Source organism: Prionailurus bengalensis, chromosome D1 (genome assembly GCF_016509475.1).
Source record: "Prionailurus bengalensis isolate Pbe53 chromosome D1, Fcat_Pben_1.1_paternal_pri, whole genome shotgun sequence".
Lineage (NCBI taxonomy): Eukaryota > Metazoa > Chordata > Mammalia > Carnivora > Felidae > Prionailurus > Prionailurus bengalensis.
The window spans coordinates 8,451,377-8,476,033 of NC_057346.1; the positions used below are offsets into that span (position 1 = coordinate 8,451,377).

General features: G+C 43.9%; 1 protein-coding gene across 2 annotated transcripts in view; it reads left to right on the forward strand.

Annotated features, from left to right (window-relative positions):
• The first annotated feature begins 5,022 nt into the window (after positions 1 to 5,022).
• ZC3H12C (zinc finger CCCH-type containing 12C) overlaps positions 5,023 to 24,657 on the forward strand; it is an 83,691-nt gene continuing 64,056 nt past the window's right edge. The window contains exon 1 of one of the 2 annotated variants that reach the window (XM_043579273.1): positions 5,023 to 5,182. In XM_043579273.1, coding sequence (XP_043435208.1) covers positions 5,159 to 5,182 — 24 coding nt within the window. In that variant the 5' untranslated portion in view covers positions 5,023 to 5,158. Of the gene's footprint in view, positions 5,183 to 5,261; positions 5,410 to 24,657 lie in introns of those variants that run through there. The other variant, XM_043579274.1, reaches the window with a different exon arrangement.

Consider the following 24,657-nt stretch of genomic DNA (forward strand, 5'->3'; position numbering starts at 1 on the left):
TTATGTGCGTTTGTAATTCTGTATACGAGTTTCCTTTTAAAACAAGGGTAGCTTGCAGAGGTGACGAGGATGTTTCTGGTACACTTAAAATTGCACAAAAAAGATTTTGTGCAATTTTTACAACAAAAAGTCTTTCAACTTCTGGGCAAGGTGAACTGTCATGACACATGTTGGTCCTTGTCAAAATGGCAATGTGCCACCTTAGGAGCAGTTTTAAATTCAATAGTAAACGTTCGTGATTCTCAAAATTCCTATGTTGACCAAATGTGGTAAATTAGGGCAGCCACGCTGTCTGGTTCAGGTAGAAAACCAAGCACATGACTGTATGACACAGCATATTGAAAACCTTGTGTTCTGCTCTCTGGGGGCCTCCCACAAATGCTGGAGAAAAAAAAGAAAAAAAACAGGAGTCATGCTGCTGATATAGAATCTTGTGGTAACTCCATCAAGAGAAAGAAGTCCTGGGATTGGTCAACAGCACGTATCTCGTGCCCTCTAGTTTCCTTTCCCTACGAACTCAGCATTAAAAAGCAACTCTAAGCAGTCCCTGAAGGACCTGGGCAAGGATGTGTTTTTTCCCTCTGTGGCTGTCTTCTACAGATCATGATGTTTAGGGGAATGATATTATTAAGAAAACTTTACATTTTGTGGATGGTTGGAATTAACCAGAATTGTCTGGAAGACACAAACCGAACGAAAAGTCACAGCAGTCGTCTGGCTATGGGTGCAAAGCTCTTCAACCAGAGGAAGTCGAGTGCTGGCCAAAGGGCTGGCGCTGAATGAAGCGCATGGAAGGGACCACTGACATTGTCTCAGCTGAGTAAGGTAAGTGCTTTGGTGGAAAAGGTGGAGGCAGGAGAGAGAGTTCTCTTGCATCCTCAAGCATATCCATTGTATACACACATTTTCAAAGAGGAAACTTCGAAGGACATCGCTAGGAAAGTTCTGGATAGAGTAGAAGCAGTTGCTGAGGGTGTGTGACACTTTTCAGTCTGAGAGTGGCTTATGGGCCCTCACTTTTTAAGTCCCTGTAGGTCTTAGAAAAGGCGGCTGGCAATTGGAAGTTCCAGGCTGAGGGTAGTCAGGTGGGAGGTGATGGCCATCTCAAACTGTCTTTTGAAGTTCAAATGTGAATATAGGTGTGCAGCAGTCTACCTGGGAGCTATAGTTTAGAAAGAAGCGCTGCTCTTTTTTTTTTTAAGTTTACTTATTTATTTTGAGAAGGAGAGAGAGAGCACAAACAGAGTAGGGGCAGTGAGAGAAAGAGGAGAGGGAGAATCCCAAGCAGGTTCCATGCTGTCAGCACAGAGCCCGATGCGGGGCTCGAACTCACGAGCCACGAGATCATGACCTGAGCCAAAAGCAGACACTTAACCGACTGAACCACCCAGGTGCCCCACGAAGTGCTGCTCTTGTACCCATTCTCTCCACCCTGACCAACCCCCTGTCCCTAATCTGTTCTTTCCAAAGCATTTGCTTTTAACTAGTGAGGCTGTCCCAAGGCTTTAACTTCTGTGGAGCTGTGGCCACTCAAATTCTTTTCATTATGTGCAATTCAAAGTCACAGCTTGAGGTCCAAGCTTGATTTTATAACTAAAATACAGATTGGTTGTCTCTCCAGAGTTGGTCATGGCAAATGTGCCATAGTTGCCAAATGCCTATTTTGAAATTTTATTGTCAAGACATTCAAAGTTTGATCCTCAATTTCACCGTCTGCAAAACGAAAAGTCGGATCAGGCCAAATGAGCTCTTAATTTTCTCTCATCAGTCTTATATTCTCTGAACTCATGGATTTTCTTTCCTGTATATTCTTTTGCTTCTAAGTTAATATAATCTGGACTCAGAAAGAGAGACATTCCCTAATACTTATTTGTCTCAGGGGCACAGAAGCATTTTATTTTTGTTAGAGATTTTCTTTCAACTCTTGTTGACTTAAGATGAATAACCACGCCTGGTTATTCTTATAATAGTGAGCATTCAAAGTTTTCATACCCTCTCTGTAACATAAAAGTCTCATTTATGTAACTATTTGTCTCTTCTAGATAAGGCCATAAAACATTGCCACATACATATTCCACTATTACCACAAATACATGCCTAAAACCAAAGTATTCTCAACATTTGTTCAAGAAAGTAGTTTCCCAACCCCTAAGCTTCCTCTTTTGCCCAGTCTGCAATACTAAAGGTTTTACATTTACACTCACAGAGTTACTTTGGACTTCTCCCGTTTCTCACGTCTTTCTTGGTCAAGTGTATGCAATCATTCACAAAGCCTCAGTACTTTTCAAGTCCCAGTGCATCACTAAACTGTCCCTTCCTCTCCTTCACTATTTACTTCAGGATTTCATGTCTGTTCTGCCATATTGGCTGTCAAACGTGTCTCCCTGCTCATACCCAGTCCCTCCCCTTTCCCAACCATCCAGTAACCATCACAATATTTATTTTCCTAAAATAGGATGTTCTCCACGTCACCCTGCCTTCAAAACTCTTCACAATTCCACAAAACCCTTCCAATTCATTGATACGCCTTTCCCCATCTGCTCTGTTTATCAAAATACTATTCCTCATCATTATCCAGCTTCGTTGTCTTGTCTTTTTGAAGCCCAGGCTCTTCTTCTATGCCAGTCTTCTCAGCTGCTCCAACTGAAGGCAACCCTTCTTTGGTCTGAAATGTCATTGGATTTATGACCCATGACACACACTAAACACTTATAAATTCTCTTGTCTTCTTTGAACTTTCATGTGTTTTTATTTCCCCAGCTGCGTCGTGAGGTAACTAAGGGCAGTTACCATATCGTGTTCTCGCAGTGGGTCCTGATTCCAGAGGGAGACTGTGCTCCCACCCGTGCACTGTTACTGACTGTGATCTTGGTCTCAGTTTTCTCATCTGTGAAATGGAAATAATGATACTTACTTCCTCACAGGGGTTTTGTGTGCCTAGTAGGAGACAACACATGCCAAGTCCCTAGAATGGTAAGCATTCACAAATGTTGGCAGTTGCAATAATTATTCATGTCTCTTAGCTCCAGACTACCTAATATAGTGCCCTGGTCTGTAACTATGCTTAATCAATACTGAATGGAATTCAGTTGAGTCAATGAGGGAACTAAGACTGTGTGGGTGATATATTGTGGAGTAGGGGAACTCCTGGCATCACTAAAATCATGCCACAGATGCTGTCACTTATTGTCAGCCAGCCAGCCTCTTTTTAGGTCCCCGCCGCTCCCCGATACTGCACAAGAGACTTCTGAGGGTTTGGCTCAGCGAACAGGGGATGATTTCCCAGAGCATCCCTCCCTGCTTGCCAATCAAAACGGACCGGGCTGCAGAGATCAGGGCGCCAGACAGGCTGAGGGTCTTAAAGGTGATACTAGACACGTGGACCAGAGAGCTCTTGTGTCCCAGAAGAAGCCTACCCGTCTGCTATTTCCTTTAATAGGCCCCAAGCCCGGCCTGCTGGAGCGGAAAGCAGGCTCAGCAAGGTGTACCTTCCGTCTTACAGTTACCAGGATGTCCATGGGCACCAGCCAGCAGGATGCTGTCAGCTGGGACCCCGTCATCAATAGCTAAAGGGCTACAAATGTTGGCCAAATAAGTGGGGACACCTGTACTGCTCGACGGAGCCATAGAGGCAGATTTTTTTTTTTTAAGAACTGGGAACTATAAAGTTATAGCCCCAATAAGCGGTATGGATGTCACTACCATTAAGTAACCCAAGCAAAGTCAGCAGATCCCGGCTTAAATCACATATGCTCTATTGAAAACAATTCAGAGAGACAAGAGAGAATTTCATTAAAGGTGAAAAGTCTCATCATCAAAGGCATGATGGTCCAGTGAAACAAGGATGTGCTTCGGCCGCAGACAGGCCTGTATATCCTTCCTGTTCAAACCGTGTCGTTTCAGCAAATTTTTCTAACCTCAATTTTCTGAGGGATAAAGGGGATAATAACACCTAGCTCACGTGGCTGTGGTGACACACACATGAGACAATGCACTTAAAGCGGGCTACCCAGTCTGTGGCGCATGGTAGGGACACAAGCCACATAAATTCCCTTCCCTTTCACTCCCAAGGCGGATTCATCCGGCCCAAGGCTAGGAGTGGGGCAGCCGCTGAGAATTCCACAGGCAGGCGAATACGATTATTTGAACATTATTGAAATGTTGACCTAAATTGTGCCGGCGGTTGGACTACTGACAGGAGAGAAAAAAAGGCTCTCTGCTCTCAGCGCTCTTCACTCTCGCAACTCAGCGCACAGGGCTGTCCGTCTCCTCCCAACCTCCAGCGGGAGATCTGGATTTATCCCGGGTTTAACCTCGATTTTGACACACTGCCATTTCCAATAAGGCCAGTTTCCTTGCCGAGAGAAGTCCTTCCCCTGGGTGAAATCCCAACAGCTTCATTTGTGTAAGTTCCCTTATTGGTCTTGCTAACGCGGGTGTGGTTGTTCCTCGTTACAGAATATTGATAATAAGCAGAGGAGCACGGGCAACTCGCCCTAAGTAGGCAGCCTGTCGGTTTCCCTGCCCGCCCAGGGAATGAATGGGCCGCCTTATTGCTGCGAGGACGAGGTGTCGCCGAGCAGAGAGGCGCCCTCCGGGACGGGGCTGGGGGGCGGGCCGGGAGAGGAGGCCAGGACCCCCGGGCCGGGCCGGGGGAGGGCAGGGGTGCGAGGGGAGGAGGCCAGGCGGGCTCGGTGGAGCCCGACAGGTTCCCGTGGCTCCCCTCACCCCTCTCCACGCCTCCCGGGTTTTCCCCTTGGCTCGGGGTTTCCTGTTTCAGTTCTCGGTGATCTCCAGCAGCAGGTGCTGGTTTGCCAACCTCGGCTCCAGAGGAGGCGAAGGAGAAGGAAAAGAGGGAAGGGGAGGAGGAAGCGGCGCGGCGGCGGCGGCGGCGGCGGCTGCGGCTGCGGGCGGGCGGGCGGCCGAGGAGCGAGGCGGCAGGCGGGAGAGCCGGCTTCGCTCTCGCCCGCGGAGCAGCGGCGCGGGCGGCGGGCGAGCCGAGGCCCCGGCGCGCGGCCGGCCGGCCGGGCGGGCGGCATGGGGGAGCCTCCCGCTCGCCCCGCGCCCTAGCGGCGGCCGCGGCGGCCCAGGGCGGAGGCGAGAGGCGGCCGGCCGCCGGAGGGCCCCGGGGCCGCCCCGGCTTCCAGGGCATGTCGTGATGGCCGCGGAGAAGAGACCGCAAGTAGGTTGAGCAACAATTCCGCGTGCGCGCGCGGCCGGGGCGCAAGTTGTGCAAGCCCGGGGGAGGGGGCGCCGGGGCCGCGGTCCGCGGGGAGGGAGAGAGCGAGGGCGCGCGGGCGGGCGCGGCTCGGCGCGGGGAGGGCCGGGGCCGGCCGCCGTCGCTTGCGGGCCCCGCCGCCGGCGCGCCGCTTCCTCGCGGCGTCGGCCATGCCGGGCTGCGGCCGCCAGGTTTGTCCCCCCGGCGGCGGGGGAGGGGGCGGACAGCGGCCGGAGGGGCCCTGCGGGAGCCGCGCGAGGGGAGGGCGGCGCGCCGGGAGGCCGCGCCCGGGCGCCGGGCGGAGAGGCCGGAGCGGCGGCGCCGGGCGAGCTCCAGGCCCGGGCGGGTCTGCCCCCCCCCCCCCGCCCGGAGGACGGGGAGTGAGGCGGGGAGGGGGTGGGGGGGGGACCGGACTGAGCGCCCGCGGCTCCCGCAAGCTCGGGTGGGGCCGAGCGGAGAGCCCGGCCCGCCGTCCCCGCGGCCGGAGCCGTCCTCGCCGGCACCTCGGGCCGGGTGAGGCCGGAGACCCGGGCCCCGCGGCCTAGGGCAGCGGTCCACTCCCGCCCGCCCGCCGCGGGGCTCGGCCGCCGAAGATGGAGGCGAGCCCGGGCGCTCCGGACGGAAACGGACCCACGGCGCTGCCCCTGCGGCTCTGGGCGCCGCGCGCTCGCGGGGTGAGGCGTCCCCCGGCACCTCGGATCCAGCCCCAGCCCTTAGCTTGCGTGACGCGGCCCCGGCGGAAACCCCTCCGGCGTCCCCGTCCCTCCTGCGCCCCGCGCCCCTCACCCCTCGGCCCCGGGGCGCACCCCGGTTTTCACCTCGCGTTCATTTTAGACGGGCCGCTGCTTCCCACCTTCAACCCCCGACACAGCCCTGTTCCACGCCGAACTCGGAGAAAGGATCCCCGCTTTCCTTCCCTAAACTGCCTCCCCTTTCACCCCTTCAACCCGTTCAGAAGCAGCCTGAGCTTCCAAGTACCGATTACTCTAACTGGGAGTCTTGCCATTTGGGTAACCGTTAACAATACTGGTTTGTGCTCCGTGCTTTGTGATAAAGAGATGAAATCTGAATCCAGATTTAGTCAAAGTTTTCCTATTGGTTGCAAGGCTGGGTTGGAGTATCCCCCAGGCCGGTGAGACGCTTATTGATTCAGATTTCTTTTTTCTTTTCGTTCTTTTCTTTTCTTTCCTTTTTTTTTAACCATCTTGGAATAGTTACAGAGACACTTGGGCTAGTATATTTAGAAATTTGGTAAAATTCATCAATTCTTGACTCATTTCCTCGTTGAGTTTTTCCAGTGCATCTTCTAAACGGGAAACAGTGGGTATGCCTCAAACACTTTTTGGGCTTTCCAAGAACCACAAGAAGTCAGCAATACAGCGTTCTACCCGTATCTATCTCTATAGATAGATAGAGGTATCTATAGAGATAGATAGGAGGTATCTATAGAGATAGATATGTATTTAAGTCTACATATGTTTAGGTTGTAGAAGTTTGTTTAGGTTGTAGAAGGTATGACTTACATGTATTTAAACACTCACATTTAAGTTAATTTTAATGGCAGTTTCTTCATCTTGGTGTTACCGGACTATAAACATAGCTTCGCCAAATATTTGTAAAATTATCTTACTATTTTACCTCTCTGTTCACCTGTGTGCTTCCAATTTGGCGTTCTTATTTTACGTTATCTATACCTGTCTCTTTGAAGATACTCTTAAATATCGGAATGATCTAGTAACTGAAATCTAGAATTTGAAACGTTTTGAAATCTAGAATCCAAACGTTTTGAGTTTGAGCATTTTTACTTAAAGAGTGGGTTTTACTTTCCAAGTACTGTGAAATTCAACCTCGGGCCTCTGGCCATCACTAAAGTACTGGAACATTACAAACAAAGTAAAATAAACTTTTTAACCAAACGACACCAAAAAGGCCGTTGAATTTAAATCTCCCTTTGATAATGAACATCTAATGAAACTAGTTGATTAACAGTGGAAAATATTAAAGAATAGGAAACAGAAGCGTGGAATGTTTGTATTGTTGATGGGAGTTTTTATTAGTCACTTCCTTTTATTAAGTATTTGTTGTAATTATCAGACTAATAAAAATAACCTATTTTATATTACTGGCTTCTCCGGGAGCTAGGTTTCACGGGTTATATCTGCCAAATTGGACCCCAGGTGCTTCATGGAAATTCTATTTTTGAAGTATTTTCCTCATTCTGCACCTGAGTTACCTTGTCTTCATTCTAGCAGACCACAATGGCTTTTACATTAATTTTAATTACCGTAACAGACGTAAAAGTGTTGCTATCATTTTATAGCTTTCAATTCCTTTTCTGTACCCTCTTGTAAGTTTTTATACTTTCTGGGCTTTTCACTGTTTTTGTGCGTAAATTTAGAAGAATTCTCTCATTCTGATGGGATAGCGATTTTAAAGAAACAAACATAAGATATTAAGTAGATTTTTTTTTTTTTTTAAATCCTGTTAGTGTTAGAATGTAGGATTGTAAACCAGTCTCCAGTTACTGCTCCCTGGGCACCAGTAAACTTTTATTCCCTCAGCAGATAATTAATTTAGTGTTGATCTAGGTGCTGTATAAGGCCCCTGACCTCTAGAAGAAGACAGATTAGGAACAGCTAGAACACGGTGCTGGATGAAATGGACTAAGGGGGCAAACGAAGAATAGGAAATGCAGGTATTGTAGTGGGAAAGGCTGTTGGCCAGGTCTCCAAAGTAAGATTCAAGCTGGTAGAGCGGGTTAAGAGTCCCTTCCAAGCGAATACTGTGAGGCAAGGAAGGCGGGGCGTGGATGGGCCAATAGGAGCACTGAGTGGCAAACACGGTTTCCGGGTATAGCTTTTACTGGACAGAGAAATAGTAAATAAGGTCAGTGAATAACAAAAAAATGTATTAAGTCAGGTTTCCAAATGCAAACCCAAGTGAAACCAAATTTAGAATCCTGAGATGCTGGGGTTTGATCTCCAGTCTACCAAACGTCATAAGAAATCTTGTGTCTCGGAGGTGCCCACATGCCTCGTGGACTTACAACGTCTGAAATACCCTGATTTTTACAAAACTTGAATTTTAAGGTCCACCAGAAGACCTGTTATAATTGCTGCTGTTCGTAGTTTGGAGAAATGATGAACAATTGAATTTTTTTTTTATGTATTTCATCCCAGAATATATCTCCAGTGTCTTGGGGAAGAGACTTTATAGGGCAATTGAGCTATTTAAATGAGGTGGCCTGGGAAATGTGGGCCCTGTCTGTCACATCTGGTGCTTTATGGCATAAAGGTAGCTTTCAGATCTGTGATCTGGAGACACCAGTTCTCCATCCTTGCTGTGGTTTTTGTAGCTGACATAACAGCTGTTATGTATTGTGTGCCGATGTGCCCGACCCCATGCTTACACACTGCTCTTCTGGTCCTCATTCTATAGATGAGGAAACCCAGACAGACACAGCGTTCAAATAGCTTCGAGTCACACGGGTAGAAAGTTGCAGAAGGGAGCCGGAACCTTTGCTGCCTGACTCTGAAACCCATCCCCTTACCCCTTGGGCAGTTCTGTCTCCCTGTGATCCTGTTTTTACTTTGTTCCCTAAGACGTGTCATCGTGTGTACATATGTAGACACACATCGTTTGAAAATTAAGAGATGCATGATCATTAGCACTGATGGGTCTGGAAGATGAGAAGACATACACCAACTTACTCTCTGCCAAGTATTCCCGGGTGTGGACAATATGAAATCCCGTCTGGCCGAAATAGTTTGGAGGCAAGGACCGTGTCTTTTCAGCAGATTGCTTAAGGTCCCTAAGAAGACAAACCTGAAGACAGTTTTAGTCTGACATGGGGAACATTTCAACAGAAATGTAGTCCCACCAGAAGGAGCATCTTTTGGCAGAAACCACAAAGGTTTTTATGAGTAGTGATTTTTACTGACGTTTACAACACTTTTTTCTGGCTAGAGTAACGTCACATGCTTCTTGGTAAAAGACTCAGAAAATGTAGACAAACGTAAACAGTTTTTTAAACCTCTATGACCCAGAGCTTGCTAAAAACACTACGACGCATTTCTCTCTTTAACTTTGCTGTGTACCAGCAAAGGATTGTAAAAATAACCCCCCCCCCGTAAAGCCTAGTGTATGTGGTTTTACATCACAACACTGACAGCGATTCATAGGCTCAGTGAACGAGCCCACAAGCAGATGTCTGAAAAGTCAAAGTGTTCTGCCTTCAAGGTAATTACCTACTCCTTAAGGGTGGATAGGGAATAAGCAGAACATCCCAAGGTTGTCCTGTTTGTCTGGAACATTGTCCCGTTTGCCTGGAACATTACCTTTTCTTCGGCTCCTGGCTCGCTGTCGAGGCCTCTGCTTAGATCTCATTTGGTTTGCTTTGTTGTATTTTTAAGGCTGATGACAGTAGGTAACACTTAATTGTGCCAATCATCGTTCCAGGTGCTGTCCATGTATGTTATACTGCACTGCCCTTGAAAAAGTATTTATGGCCTCTTTTTCTTTCCTCCCCTGATGAAGAAAACAAACCACAATGTGGTAAAATAACTTACGGAGGTCTCACAGTTAATAATGGCAGAGCCAGGGTTCCAGGTTGGTCAGGTTTACAACCCCCTGCTTTAAACAAATATTTAGGGCTCTGTAACCTAATGTGTGTTAATAAATTTGGTAGTGTGAGATTTAAACAATGTGATGGAATCCTCTTTCTTGGAAGTTTGGTTCTAAAAAGCTTGGTTTCTAAAAAGTTTGGTTCTAGAGGTCTTTTTCTTGTGCAGGTAGAATGATAGAGCTTTGCCCCCCACCTTCCCATCCCCAGGTAGCATACACTAAGGATTTTCTCAGGATATTCGAAGTATTTCAAACATTTTCTTGCTAAGAACATGTCATTTAATCCTTATTCTGTGTGAGTTACACATGTTTTTCCCCCAATATTTTAATATCATTATGCTTTAGCTGAACATCCCAATGAAATGTTTTCTGCACCTGGGTCCTTAGGAGTCGTAGAAGTAATGCTCAAACACAACAAGCTTTAAGGTTTTTGATGGCCAGAAAGCTTTCCAGAAAAGTTGAATGGATACGTATACCTGGTAACAGAGAGAGAGGAGAGAAAGATTTGATTTCATCATGTTTGAATGCGCTATGGACTTTTTGGGGCGCCTGGGTGGCTCCAGCGTCCATCTTCGGCTCAGGTCATGATCTCACTGTTGGTGAGTTCGAGCCCTGCATCAGACTCTGTGCTGACAGCTCAGAGCCTGGAGCCTGCTTCGGATTCTGTCTCCCTCTCTCTCTACCCCTCCCCCGCTCACACTGTGTGTGTGTGTGTGTGTGTGTGTGTGTGTGTGTGTGTGTACGCCCTTGTCTCTCAAAAATAAATAAACATTAAAAAAATTTTTTTAATAAAATTTTTGACAGTTTGCTAGATGAGCATTGATACCTAATTTTAATGCTGGCTTTTTTTTTCGCCTTATATTTTAAATTGTTTAAGTACTACAAGTTGGTTAAGAAAAAGCAAAGAGAGAATGAAAGCCACCTGGAATCTCCTTACCCAGAAATAACTAATGTAAATATTTGGATGAATCCTCTATTTTTTATTCCCATAGGTATACTTTACAGAGTTTTTACTTGGGTTTTTAAGTAGAAACACAAGCGTTCCATAATCTCCCAGTTTTGGGCAAAATTATTTGCTTGCTCCCCTGTGTTTTCAAAATATTACATATTCCTCCCTAATCTTTGAATATTTGTCTATGTTTAACTGTTTACTTCTTTCTTTTCTGCTTTTTGCACCTCTACTCTTCATCTGCAAACAGAAAATACTACCTAGAGCATAGATTTGTCATAATGATATACTGATAATACAAAATGTTGATAACAGTACCTTATATGTGCATATGATTTTTTATCTTGTTTTAGGTTCCCTGAGGGCTAGGACTCTGTGGTCTACATTGTTCTAACCCAACTCTGATACAACGCTTGGCACCTAGTAGATATTTCATGAATGTGTTGTTATTGAAGGGCCACATAGCACTTAAAATGAACCTGCTAATGTGGGTGGGATGAACAAAAGCCTGTGGATGGTGAAGAGATGGTCACAATAATTGATTCAGAGCAAATAAGAGAATTGGTGCCCAAACTGTAAAAATTAACTTAGAATGAATGATGAGATTTCTTGAGGGGCCATACAGGTTTGCCTTCTAAGAATATAATTAACCTTATCTACCCCACTTAGCAGGGGAAGGATATTATAAAACTGACTTGTGTAAAACGTTTATTCTTAAAGTCTTCGAAGAGTGAAATGTTTAAACTGTTTTAAGTGGAAGATTTTGTATGCAGACATGATAGTTTTCTACCTTCAAATAATATGCAGCTTATAATTTCACTTACTGTGAAATCTAATAATAGCTAACATTTATTGGGCACTAACTCTGTGCCAGGCACCTGTATTAAGCACTTTACTTACATTATCTGAGTTAGTTTCACACAGTTCTGTTAGGTTTATACTGTGGTTGTTTTGCCTATCTGCTAGGTAATGGAACTGATGTCCAGAGATGCTTATAACTTGGCCAAGGTTATGGAGATTTCTGGTTTATCCTAAAGTAAATGGCAATACTTGTTCATGCCTTTTTTGTTTGTTTGTTTGTTTTTTAAATGGCGGGGGCAGCAGGACCTCATGATGTATACTGATTTATATCAGCGAATTCTTTGGTCTTCTTGATGTTATCTGTTCCTTGCTGACACTGTCCCTCCCTCCCTCCCACTAAGCCGGGTTGGACAACTGAAGGCTTATGCTGCACAGAGAAAGCAGGTGGGACCTCAGAATTGCATCTCAGCTCTGCCCTTCCCAGACCATGACCTTAGGCAAGCCTCAGTTTCCCTTTGACTTTTCTCAGCTATCAGACACTGTGTACTTCGCAGAGTTGTTTTTACTGAATCAAGATCATGAGCACAGAAGTGTGCCAGGCACTCGGGATTATTAGAAAATGCTTTAGCTGTATCCGTTGATTTGATTGGACAGAGATTTGGTTTGTTTTGTTTTTCTGTCTCCTTATTCACAGGCTCTTAATCATGTCCTGAGTGGTTGGGATTCCCAGGTAGGAAAAGCCTATAAAATTGAGTTTGCCGTTACTGCTTTTAATATGTCAGTTTGTATTATAGATTTTCCGAAGGGCTTTCAAATCTATTACTTCATGTTTTTTAGGGTGAAGCTAAAATTAGTTTTTGTTCTTTGTTCTTCGTCATCTGTCCTCATTTACTATTCAAAATTATGTGGGTTTATTTTATCCTTATTCTGTGACTTAGTCTGTTTCACATCTTGGCTTTTACTTTCTAGCTCATTTTTATCGTGTGCTTACAGGGAACAAGTTCCCCATGTAATTGAGGCTTTCTGCTTGTTGTTGACTTAGACATTTTTGTTCTACCTTTGAATTGTCATTTTTGTTAATTGCCTCACTGATGTGGCGATCTTCTATATTAGATAACTTCTGGAATTTTGCTATAATTTTAAATGATTAGTACAGACTTAAAAGGCTTAAAACGTGCAGTAAATTATCTATGTTGATAAAGCAAGTATTCCTGTTTTTGCTAAGAGAGAAAAGTACCTTAAGTAGCATAAAAGTCATGGGCATAAAAGTATGTTAAAATTGGCAATATAGTGCATAGGAAGAAACACTCTGAGGTAGCGGAAATATTTTCTAAACTGCATTTCTATTATTTTGATACCTCACTTTATCTTTTAAAATTAAATTTTGAGTTTCCTTAACACCTTCACTTTATCACATTTTTAGAATACAGAAAAAAGATCTAAAATGATGCTGAAAATCATCTGTGATTCTCACCCAGAGATCATTTTGGTATCAGTGTTGCCATTTTTAAACTTTTAGCCCATATAAACACATTGCTTGTGTTGAGAGAGACAGAGAGAGAGAGAGAGAGAGAGAGAGAGAGAGAGAGCTAGCGGGGTAGGGGCGGAGAGCAAGGGAGACGCAGAATCCGAAGCAGGCTCCAGGCTCTAAGCTGTCAGCACAGAGCCCGACGCGGGGCTCGAGCTTGTGAACTAAGAGATCAAGACCTGAGCCGAAGTCAGGTGCTGAACCAACTGAGCCACCCAGACGCCCCTGATTCTGTTCCTTACAAATTCCTAGATGTGTCGTGAAAATTGCACCATTTTATATTCTTACTGGCGGTGTGTCTGTCCATTCTTTGTACCTGTTACTATTTCCCCACATAGGCTAGCTTTGCTCATTTGAGAGAGAAGAATGGGCATGATGGTGTTAAGCAGCTCATTCTTTGGAGACAGAGGGACTGAGTTTGAATTCCTTTTCTGACACTTACTGGCTATGTGATCTTGAACAATTTTTTTATTTCCCAAAGCCTCAGTTTTTGGGGGTTTTTTCCCTCTGTAAATTTGTGATAGTAGTACCTACACTCATGGTACTGTCCTATAATAGTGTGGTTGTGGAGATTAACAGATGATGTGTATTGAAGCGTATGTCCTTGAGAGATTTTAGCTGTCGTTATTTATTATAAATGAGATTGCCCATCATTATATTTTATAATTTGGTATGCCTATATTTTATACCTAGTCATAGCTGGTATAAAGGAAAAGTTACTCATTTTTAAATAACCATCTAGCTACCTTACTGAACTCTTTTATGTGTACTCTTAAATTGTAGGACTTAGTTCCAACACCTTTTCAGTCTGAGTCTCTTGATTTTTCAGAATAGGTAATGGTGATAACAATAATAACAATTTTTTTTCAATCCTTCAATTCTACGTTTTCTTCTTATATTGTGTTGGTTGAATTTAGATAACAGTGTTGATGAATAGTAGGCATTTGTTGATGACTTGGGCTTATTTCTGATTTTAATGTGACGTCTTCTCTGGTATTTCACTTACTAAATGTCAGTGGCTGTTGCTTTCATAGATAGGTAGGAATATATACACATATTCCTGCAAATAACCATAAAAGTCAAATGTGAGAAACTTGAAAATAGATTTATATGTTATGGGAGGATTCCCTTAAGTTACTAAATCCTTAAGTATCTACTAGGCACATCTTCAAAAATATATTTTCAGTGTTTAATTCGTATTCTCTTTTTTTATGGAACATGCAATCAATCAATTTAAATATATCTTCAATTTCAATAAGTTTGAAATATCACTGCTTTCAACGTACTTAATGATTCGATCTGTGTCTCATTGATACACCCTTCAAGACCTACTCTTGTTTTCACTATTGTCCATTGTTGTATCATATTTGAATGAAATGAAATCATATTTGAGTAAATGAAACAGTTTTGCCCCTGGAATAGAACCTTTTATTCAAATGAAGTCTCAGGATCAGGGTCCCAGCGTCCTCGTTATTGAGCCTCTGAGGCCTCTTTTAGAACACTACTTGAAAACTTCTTCCCCTCCGGAAAGATTCAAGTAATTTCTAAATCCCCCAAGCTGACAGTGCCACTACACTGACATTTTCAGAAGTTAGCAGGAGAACTACCTCGTGATCTCATGAGGTTTTATTAGATTTTATACTGAAGTCCTAACTGAGCATGTTTACAGAGATGACTAAGTATGGCAATATGTGCTACAATGAAAATACGGTATTCACAAATCTAGGTAGTATCTTTCCATCATGAGGTTACTGAAGTTTTGGTCCTTGAGTCTCTTCTTTTTTCTACATTCTTCCATGTATCCATCATTACGGTTTAAAACCCCGTCAATATGCCAGGGATGACCAACTTTATCTCCCTCTTAGGCAGCTGCCTGGACACAGCTCCCTTTGGATAGCTATTGGTATCTGAAATGAAAATCATCTACAACAATTTCTACCCTTCCAAATCTGTCTCTTTCCAAGCCTTCCCCGCTTGAGTGTCCTTCATTACCTTCTTCTCAGCTGCTCAAACCAAAAATCTACCAAGCCCTTGATTGCCCAGGTCCCTCCTTCCTCTTCCACAACCAAGCCGGCGCATGAGCCTTTAATCCATACACGTAAGGAATTGAATTAACAAGGTTGTTCAATATTAGAAATATCTATTATCATAGAATAAAGTCTACCCGGGTAATGTGTGTTGTGACAGTTTGAATATGCTATGCAATTCACTTTATATGTAGAACTTCTATGGATAGAAGTAAGATTATGCATATATTTGGTTAGTTTCTGTGCTATTTTTGTTAGGTTTTGTCACCAGCATTATATTAGACTTTTAAACCAGTCACATGCTCTCCATGGTGTCCAGTGCCCTCAAATAATCTAAGTGAAGCTGGATGTTTTGAGGTTTTGCTGGAACACACCCATGGAACCTGTAGGCTCAGCAGCCTTCACCAGGAATGGAGTCGAGGGTATAAATCTTTCACAAGGTTGTATTACTTCCACGGTTATTGACACTCGTAACCTTTTCTTAAGTCAGCTTTAATGATGGATTCTTAATTGATTGGCGTGAAGATTTCTGGGACGAATCCTTTCCATCTCCGTGAACATGATGTGTGTAACATTCCCTATCTGCAGAACTCCCCACCTCTTGGTCACAGTTTCGGGGGGTTGTCATTCATTCGTGCATTCAGAACCACTCCTCCTTAACCGGTTCTGCTTTTTCCTTTTTGCTTCCTAATTTCTTTGTGCTTTTAATTTTATTCCTTTGTTCAACTTTATTTGGTTCGCTTGCTCATTTTAATCTTTCCAGTTTAAATTTTTAATTCCTTTATTTCTTGTCTTCTATTAAAAACAATTAAATTTTCTTTGAGTTTCATTCTGGCCACATCCCATAGATTGTAATTTTTTTTTTTAATTTCTTTAACTACAGAGTTATTTGGAAGAGACTTCTAATTTATAGATCGGTGGTTTTTAAAATCTGTTTTTGGCACTCTGCTGCTAACTCCTGTCTGTGTATCATGGTCAGAGTGTACTTCCATTGTCTAGGCTTGGGTTTTTACTAAATGCCTTGAAGAAGGTAGGCTAGTGTCCATGGCTGTCTGTATCTTAACTTTGAAGTCAGGCAGCCCGTGGCGAATTACTCTGTGAGTACTTGAGATAAGGGTCATTGTTACCATCATTGTTATGGCTTAAATACGAATACACCTGGGAGGGAGGTTAACGCCCTCATCATCATTTAAGGCCTGTGGATAAGAGAAGTAAATCTAACATTTTGCATTTGGGGGGCTTTCTGTCATCTTTGTGTCTTAACTTCCAAAATAAGCTGTTTTCACAGTTGGTTTTAAAAGTGTTTGAGTTGCTTAAGGGGAGCTCCTCTCCTCCTATATCTCCACACTTCTTGGCCCTGGTACCGACCCTTCCTTTGTGCTTTCTAGGATGTTCTGGGGGTAGGAGCTGAGCGAGCACCTGTGGCTTCTCCATGGTCCTCCCTGTGCTCTTCACTGATTTAACGGTATGACAGGGAGCGTCTTCCGAATCCTCCCCACTGCCCCCCTCAAGACTGTAAAGCTTTGGAAATAAAAATGAACTGTTCTTTCCTGACCTGTGTATGGATGGCTGGATAAACTGGCCAAGAGGAATGGCAGAATTTTTTCACATTCTTGAAGGTGGGGAGTGGTGGCAATTCTAGTGGCTCCTGTGAGAAAATTAACAAATTACTCTGTTTCTGAAGGAGAACCAAGTGCTTCAAATTACTGCCTTTTTATTTCCCAGTAAGCTCCCTCTGTCCAGTGTGCTCTGAGGTCGTCTGCTTGCATTGGGGGGAGAGCTGCTGATTGGTCCCCACACGTCCGCGCTCTTCCCCTTTTGGAGAAAGATCGCGAGCTGGGAACCAGAGCCTGCTAATGCCCGTACCCCGTCCACAGATGACACAGATTTTCTGTACCGAGACAGACCCTAGACTCAGAGTGCAGGTAGCCGTTTAAAGTATGATTTGGGAGAAACACCAGGAATCTGCTTGTTAGGAGAAATCTCGCAGAATTGATGCTGCGACTTTGGTCCAGGGAGGCAGTTTTCCTGCCGGCCTGGGCGGTGGGCAAGCACGTGCCATGCTGGCAGCTGCAGCTCGGCCTGGAGACCACCCTGTGCCTCGAGAGCACCTGAGGGAAGCCGGGGCAGGTGAAGAAAGCACTTTGGAGCTCCTGGGTGACAGCCAGCAGCCAGAATGCCAGTTTGGCAAGTGTGCTGCTGGGTGCTGAGTGTTGGGCCCGAACGCTCCTGCGAATAACAGGTAGATCAGCAGTGTTTATTACCCACCTTGGTAGCAAATGAGCGCTTAGATTCTTTGTGCATTTCAGTAGATTGGGTACCTCTTCGATGATCAGCACCTAATCCAAGCAGGACAGTTCAACGTGGATTCACGTTTGATCGAAATAATTTTTCTTGTCACCGTGTGCTAGCCTCGGACTCGATTTTGTGTGTATTATCTCTACAGAAATAATCCAAACTGGAAGATGAGATAAAAAGATGAGTTACTTATTTTAGAAATACTAGTTCACAAGACTGATTAATTTGTACACTTGCCAAATCTTTGCTTCCCAGTAATGTAGCTTTTTGTTTACCAAACCAAATGGGTTAGGAGTCTCTTGGAAGAGTGAGGAACGGGATAAGCTGACCCTGCCCTCCCTGCACCCTCCGTTCTCTGTGCAAATGCGTGCACACGTGAGCAGGGAGGAGGTGAGGTGCGGGGGCAGGGTAGGGGGGCCGAGGACCCACAGTGTGCTCATGCTGTCACGTTTCACCGGCTTTCATCAGCTTCCCCATCTAAGTAGTCATTTGCTCTAATGAGCTGTCCTTTCACCCCGTCCTCCAGAATCCTTCTCACGTCGATGTGTGATGACTTCTTGAATTACACAAGCCTCCCAGCGCCCCCAGTGGTCTGTCTTTGCGAGTTTGGGGTTTGGGTGGGGGAGGGACTGAAGCAGCAACATAGGGAGTCTGTAGGCGCAGCATTAAGCCCCAGGTATGGTGAGGGCTGCTCAAGAAGGTGGAAGATGTGTTAGAAAAGGAGGCAGGAGAGCAACAAAAAACAAGCCCCTGCTCCTGAGTTTCTTGCCGGGAGAGGCTTTTTCTCTCGCCCCCTGGCAGTCCTGGCCCCCTTGGTCGCACAGAAGCAGGGACAGCCCGAGGGTTGGGGTAACATTAACAGGCTTGTAGTTGTTCTCATTCACTCATACACAGATGTGCGCACCCTTTCTCTCTCTGCCCCACTGACTTCATTCTCCTGCCTTGCGCTTCTTAAAGAGGAGAAACCTCATCCTTCTCCAACATGCCCCCCACAGTCTCTTTCTGCGTCTGATTCCTTGCCTGCCGCCAAACTTCTCAAAAGGATACATGTGCTGTCCTTTCCTCTTCACACACTCTGTGGCTGGGAGTTGTAACCTGTGGCCTGCGGTTCCCCGGGGGACCCATGGGCAGAACACGCGCCTTTTGTCATGTTGGGCGGGAGGAAGTTTACGTCTTTGTGTTCCTGGATCTCCTATATTCCTGATATTCAGCGTTTCCCCCGATGGTGAATGTAAGCAGTAAACCCGGTATCAAGAACAGCCTACCTGACTTTGTCACCCGTAGAAATTGCAAACGTGTCCCTCTCTGTTTCAGTTGAGGTAGATTCTCTAAAATGCCTTTTTCACTGTTAGCTGCAAAATCTCGGTCCGTGTCAGGTCTGCTGCTGCATCTTGTTCTTTGGGATGTATGTTTTTATTTTACGTATTTACCAGCACTTCTTTGAAAAGCGATCTGTAGACTTCATTAGCCCGCGAAGGGGAGGTCTGGCACGCTCGGAAAAAGCACCTGCCGTCCACCCCTCTCTCCGTCGCCCTGGAGTAGCTCCCTGTGAGGCCGCTAACCGCCTTAACCCAGTGTCCTCAGCCTTTTTGCAGGGGATGTGTGTCATTCGCTGCCCTCAATTTTTTAATATTTTACTTCTTCTTGGTCTAGACCCAATGGCTCTAATTGAGATAATATATCCTGTTTGTTTCTTTTCTTTTTTCCTGTGTAGCTTTAGATACCTGTCACCATTTGCTTGGCCCATTATAATACCTCCCTGACACGTCGTCTTTGAGTTTCTTTTACCCCCCTCAAAACCAATGCAGCTGGAGTGATCCTAAAATGTAGTTAGAAACACATCATTCCCGTTGTCAGAAACCTTCAGGGGCTCCCCATTACCTTTCTAAATCGTGGGAAGAAATAGACCAGTCCCTTTTAAAAATTTTTAATTCCCATATAGTTAACATGCCATGTAGTATTCATTTCAGGTGTAGAATATAGTGATGATTCAACACTTCCATACATCACCCAGTGCTTGTCACAAGTGCCTCCTTAATCCCCTTCACATATCCCCCCCCCCCCACATACACCCCCATCTACCTCCAATGTGGTAATCATCAGTTTGTTATCTGTAGTTAAGAGTCTTTTGCTTGGTTTGTCTCTTATTTTTCCTTTGTTCATTTGTTTTGTTTCTTTTTTTTTTTAATTAAAAACATTTTTTAATGTTTATTTTTTGACAGAGAGAGAGAATGAGCAGGGGAGGGGCAGAGAGAGAGGGAGACACAGAATCTGAAGCAGGCTCCAGGCTCTGAGCTGTCAGCACAGAGCCCAGTGCGGGGCTCAAACCCATTGGCTATGAGATCATGACCTGAGCTGAAGTCAGACACTCGGGCAACTGAACCACCCAGACACCCCCATTTGTTTTGTTTCTTAAATTCCACATATGAGTGACGTCACATGGTACTGGTCTTTCTCTGACTAACTTATTTTGTTTAGTATTTTACTCTCCAGCTCCATCCATGTTGTTGCAAATGGCTAGATATTCTTTTTCATGACTGATACTCCAGTGTGTGTGTGTGGGGGGGGGGGTAGACATATTTATTCATCAGTAAGTGGACACTTGGGCTCTTTCCATTTTTGGGGGGGGTGGGGAAATACCCACTAATGAAATTAGTGGGTCATAGGGTAGCTCTGCTTTAACTTTTTGGGGAACCTCCATTTGTTTTCCATGGTGGCTGTACCAGCTTACATTCCCACCATCAGTACATGAGGGTTCCTTTTTCTCCACATCGTCGTCAACATTTGCTGTTTCGTATGTTTTTCATTTTAGCCATTCTGACAGGTGTGAGGTCGTATCTCACTGTGGTTTTGATTTGTATTTCCCTGTCGATGAGTGATGTTGAGCATCTTTTCATATGTCCGTTGGCCATCTGGATGTCTTATTTGATTTGGAGAAATACCTATTCAGGTCTTCTGCCCACTTTTTAAATTGGATTATTTGGTTTCTGGGTATTGAGTTGTATAAGTTCTTCACATATTTTGGATACTAACCCTTTATCAGATATGTCATTTGCAAATATCTTCTCCCATTCAGTAGGTTGTCTTTTAGTTTTGCTTCCTTCACTGTGCAGAAGCTTTTTATTTTAATCTTGTCCCTATAGTTTACTTTTACTTTTATTTCCCTTGACTGAGGAGATACATGTAGGAAAATGTTGCTGTCGCCCATGTCATAGACATTACTGCCTGTATTCCCTACCATCATCACTGTTTAAAAAAAAAAACCTTCAATAGTTTCCCAGTACCAAAGTTGAAACTCTAGTATGGCCTCTTTCTAGCCTCTTCTACGGCAGTAGAATTAATCAAACAGCAGTATGAATCACACAGTGTTCTGCATATTTTATTATCTGTCACATCTCTGGGCCTTCGATCCTGTTCTCTGGGCAAAAATCCCTTCTCCTCCCACCTTACCTCGCTCACCACCTTCCCCCCAGCCACAGACACATACACCATAGTCTGGGTGGGACTGACAGCACCATCTGTCTGTACTCACCTCTCAGAACCTGCTCAAATCATAGCCAATGTCCTTGTCTCTTGTACCCTTATGTGTTAATAGCATTAATTTTGACATACCCTCTACTACACAGATGGTCATTTATCGGGTCTCCCTAGTACACCTTTATATCCCTTAGGGAGCACTTGTATCCATGTTTATATCGTCTCTCGTCTTCGCTCAGCATTATCCCTTTGTCACAGTGGGTTTTAAATACACACTTGCTGAGTGAGCACGTGGACTCCTGGAACCCAGATTTAAGCTCTCATGCAGTGTGGTTGGGTGCTCACGGACGATGCTAGTTCCCCGCCTTTCATCAGAGCATTACTTCTTAAATGTATAAATGAAATGTGATCAGCTACCTAACTTCCATAAAAATGCCCTAAGAACCGAGGTGCTCCATAATTAATGATGTTACTATCGATAAAATCCCTCAGTCATAGGAATTCTTTCTTTTCATAAAAGATTTTGTTCAATAGCAATTATTTAAGGGAAAAATTATCACAGCTTTAATTGTTCAATAGTTAATAACTTCGAGGTCTTAGGAGAAAGCTAACTCTGAAAAGTGAAGCAATTTATTACTTTAGGAAAGTTCTGTGGAACTTTTAGGAAATTAAAATGTTAATGAAATTATGAGAGAGGTGGGAGGGGATCGCCTCGTCTAGAGCCATTTATTTCACACCCCACCATCTAAATTGTTAAACTGAAGGAAATGTTTTCTTATTTTCTACAAGAAAAAAAAAAAATCCTTGTTTCCTTTCAGGTGCCTCTCATTACTTTCTTCTAATTATGCTTCCATTTTCTCCCTCATCCGTTTACTCCTGCCCACCTTCATGCCAGTGTTTTTCTTCTGAATCACTGGCTCCCAACCACCTTTATCATCATGTTCCCTTTTGGCTTTCCCTCAGCATCTTGTAATTATTTTCACTGGCCGAGATATCATGACCCTTCAATCTTCAGCTTTTCTTACGAAAAGCTTGGGTATGTTTGGCTTTTCCAAACTAAATGTTTGGAACTAAACTAAACTAAGTGTATTAACTCATTTAATCTGTATAACAACCCTGTGCTGTTGGTGGTATTGTCCCCATTTTCTGGTTAGTGAAACTGAGAGCAATTAAATAACTTGTCCAGGTTACTCAGTTGTTGGAAGAGGGCATGGTATGGTGTTGGTTTTTATATTCCTAAATTAGGAGGTCAGCCTCTTTTTCTTTGGACCCTATGGTGGAACAAACTCTGCCCTGGAATTTATAGTCAAGGTTCAGGGACGTGGTTCAGAATAGCACTAAACCAGACCTGTAGAAATAGTGGTTCCTCTATCGGAAAGCATGGCCCACCCAGTCTAGTCAGGCACTCTCTGGTACACTGACCGTATCCCTTTGCTAACAGCAAAATTGTGCCCAAATATGGCAAAGCAAATACATTAAGGAAAGTGACAACACAATCTTATATTTGATTCACAAATTCTTGGGGAAATGTAAGCATATATAATCCACAAAATGTAATTGTGTTTCTATATTAGACAATCTATTAATATAATTCATAATGTTAGTAAGCCAAAGAAAACAGTATGATCACTTTAACATATTAATGCAATCCACATTCCTGATTTTTTTCTCCGTATCTTTCATGTAGGAGGAAAATGTATTTCCATAAGTGATTTTTCAAAGGCTCTATGTAGTGTGATGTGTGTATGTATAGTTGTATATAAACAAAGAATTGCATATAGCTCACACTTGCTGAATGCTTACTATGTGCCTGACACCATTCCAAGTGTTCTATATTAGCTCATTTAAATTTCAGAGCAACCATATCACATCTTTTTTTTTCTATTGAGAAAAATGGGGCCTGGCGTGGTAAATAAGCTCAAGGTGAGGGATGTATGTGTTGTATATCTGTATGTGTGAACACCGCCTAGCCGGCAGTCCATATATGCTTAATAATAAACTCCCAGAGGCATTCCCATCAGTATTGGGAAAAACTCAAAATAGCCATTGTTATCTAATAATACAGTGTAATTGGACAAAAGGATGGAGTAAGAGATCTAAACGTTGGTAAGAAAGAGGCCATGTGATGATTTTACGTTATTGTATGTATCTGGAAATCCCCAGAGCCTCAGGGAGACACTGATGGAAACATGCGGAGTTCACAGAGGTACCTAGTTTACTGAAGTTTTATGTGAATAAAATAATATTTTAGACACCAACAATAACTAGTCAGTAAATATAAGGACAGAAGAAAAAAACCTTCATTCACAGCAGCAAGAACAAAAGCAAAACATTTTAAGACAAGCTTAGTAAGAAGTTTGTCTTTTGTGAAGAAATCAATCTTTTTTTTGCTGAGGTATAATTTACAGTCAATATCATATGAATATTAGGTGTACATCATAGTCAGTATATGTTCATACATTACCAGATGATTCCCATGAAAAGTGTCATTACCAACTGTCGCCATATAAAGTTATTACAGTATTCTTGACTCCACTCCCCAGGCTGTGGATTACATCCCCGTGGCTCATTTATTTTGTAATTGGAAGTTTGTACCGCTTAATCCCTTTTTTTTTGCCCCTCCCCTGCTCCCCCCCCCCACCGCCCCTGCCCCTCGTAACCACCAGTTTGTTTCCTGTATCTCTGCGTTTATTTCTGTTTTGTTCATTTGTTTTGTTTTTTAGATTTCATATATAAGTGAAATTCTATGGTATATTTCTTTTTCTGAATTATTTCACTTAATCTCTCTAGGTCCATCCATGTTGTTGCAAATGGCAAGATCGCATTTCTTTTGATGGCTGAGTGATATGTGTGTATACCAGATCATTCTTGATTCAACAGTTCAACAAATCAGCAGTACTTTTTAAGCAAGTCCTACTATGGCACAGTCTCCCTCCAATTACCAACAGCTTTTTGATTAAAATCTGTCAAAACAGTTCTAAAGTATCTGCATGTACATGTAAAAGTAGCCAAGAGGAGAATAAGAAAATGAGAAAAAAACGTAATTGGGGCACCTGGGTGACTCAGTTGCTTAAGCGCCTGACTCTTGATCTCAGCTCAGGTCTTCATCTCAGGGTCGTGAGTTCAAGCCCCACATTGGGCTCTGTGCTGGGCGTGAAGCCTGCTTAAAAATGTAATGATAGAAGACTTGCACATTCAGGGTACCCAATATACTATCAGTCTACAGTCTTAATATATGGTATAGGCACAGAAAAAGAAAAAATCAGTGGAACAGAACTGTTAGTAAGTAAGCCCAAGTTTACAGGACATTAGTATAAAATAGGGTCCTATCACTCCCATCTCAGATTAAAAGCCAAGGCCTTAGTGTGACCTCCAGTCTTGCTTCTCACCGTAGGGTCAGTGGGCCAATAGCCATGGCCTCAGCTGTGAGCTTGTTAGGATGCAGTATCTCAGACCCCAGCCCAGACTTCCTCAGTCACAATCTTGAAGATGCTCATGGTGCAAATGCTGTGTAAAGTCTGTGAGGCACTGCCTTTTAGAGCTCCACTTGACCTGGCTTCTTTTTTTTTTTTTTTTAATTTTTTTTTTTCAACGTTTATTTATTTTTGGGACAGAGAGAGACAGAGCATGAATGGGGGAGGGGCAGAGAGAGAGGGAGACACAGAATCGGAAACAGCCTCCAGGCTCTGAGCCATCAGCCCAGAGCCTGATGCGGGGCTCGAACTCCTGGACCGCG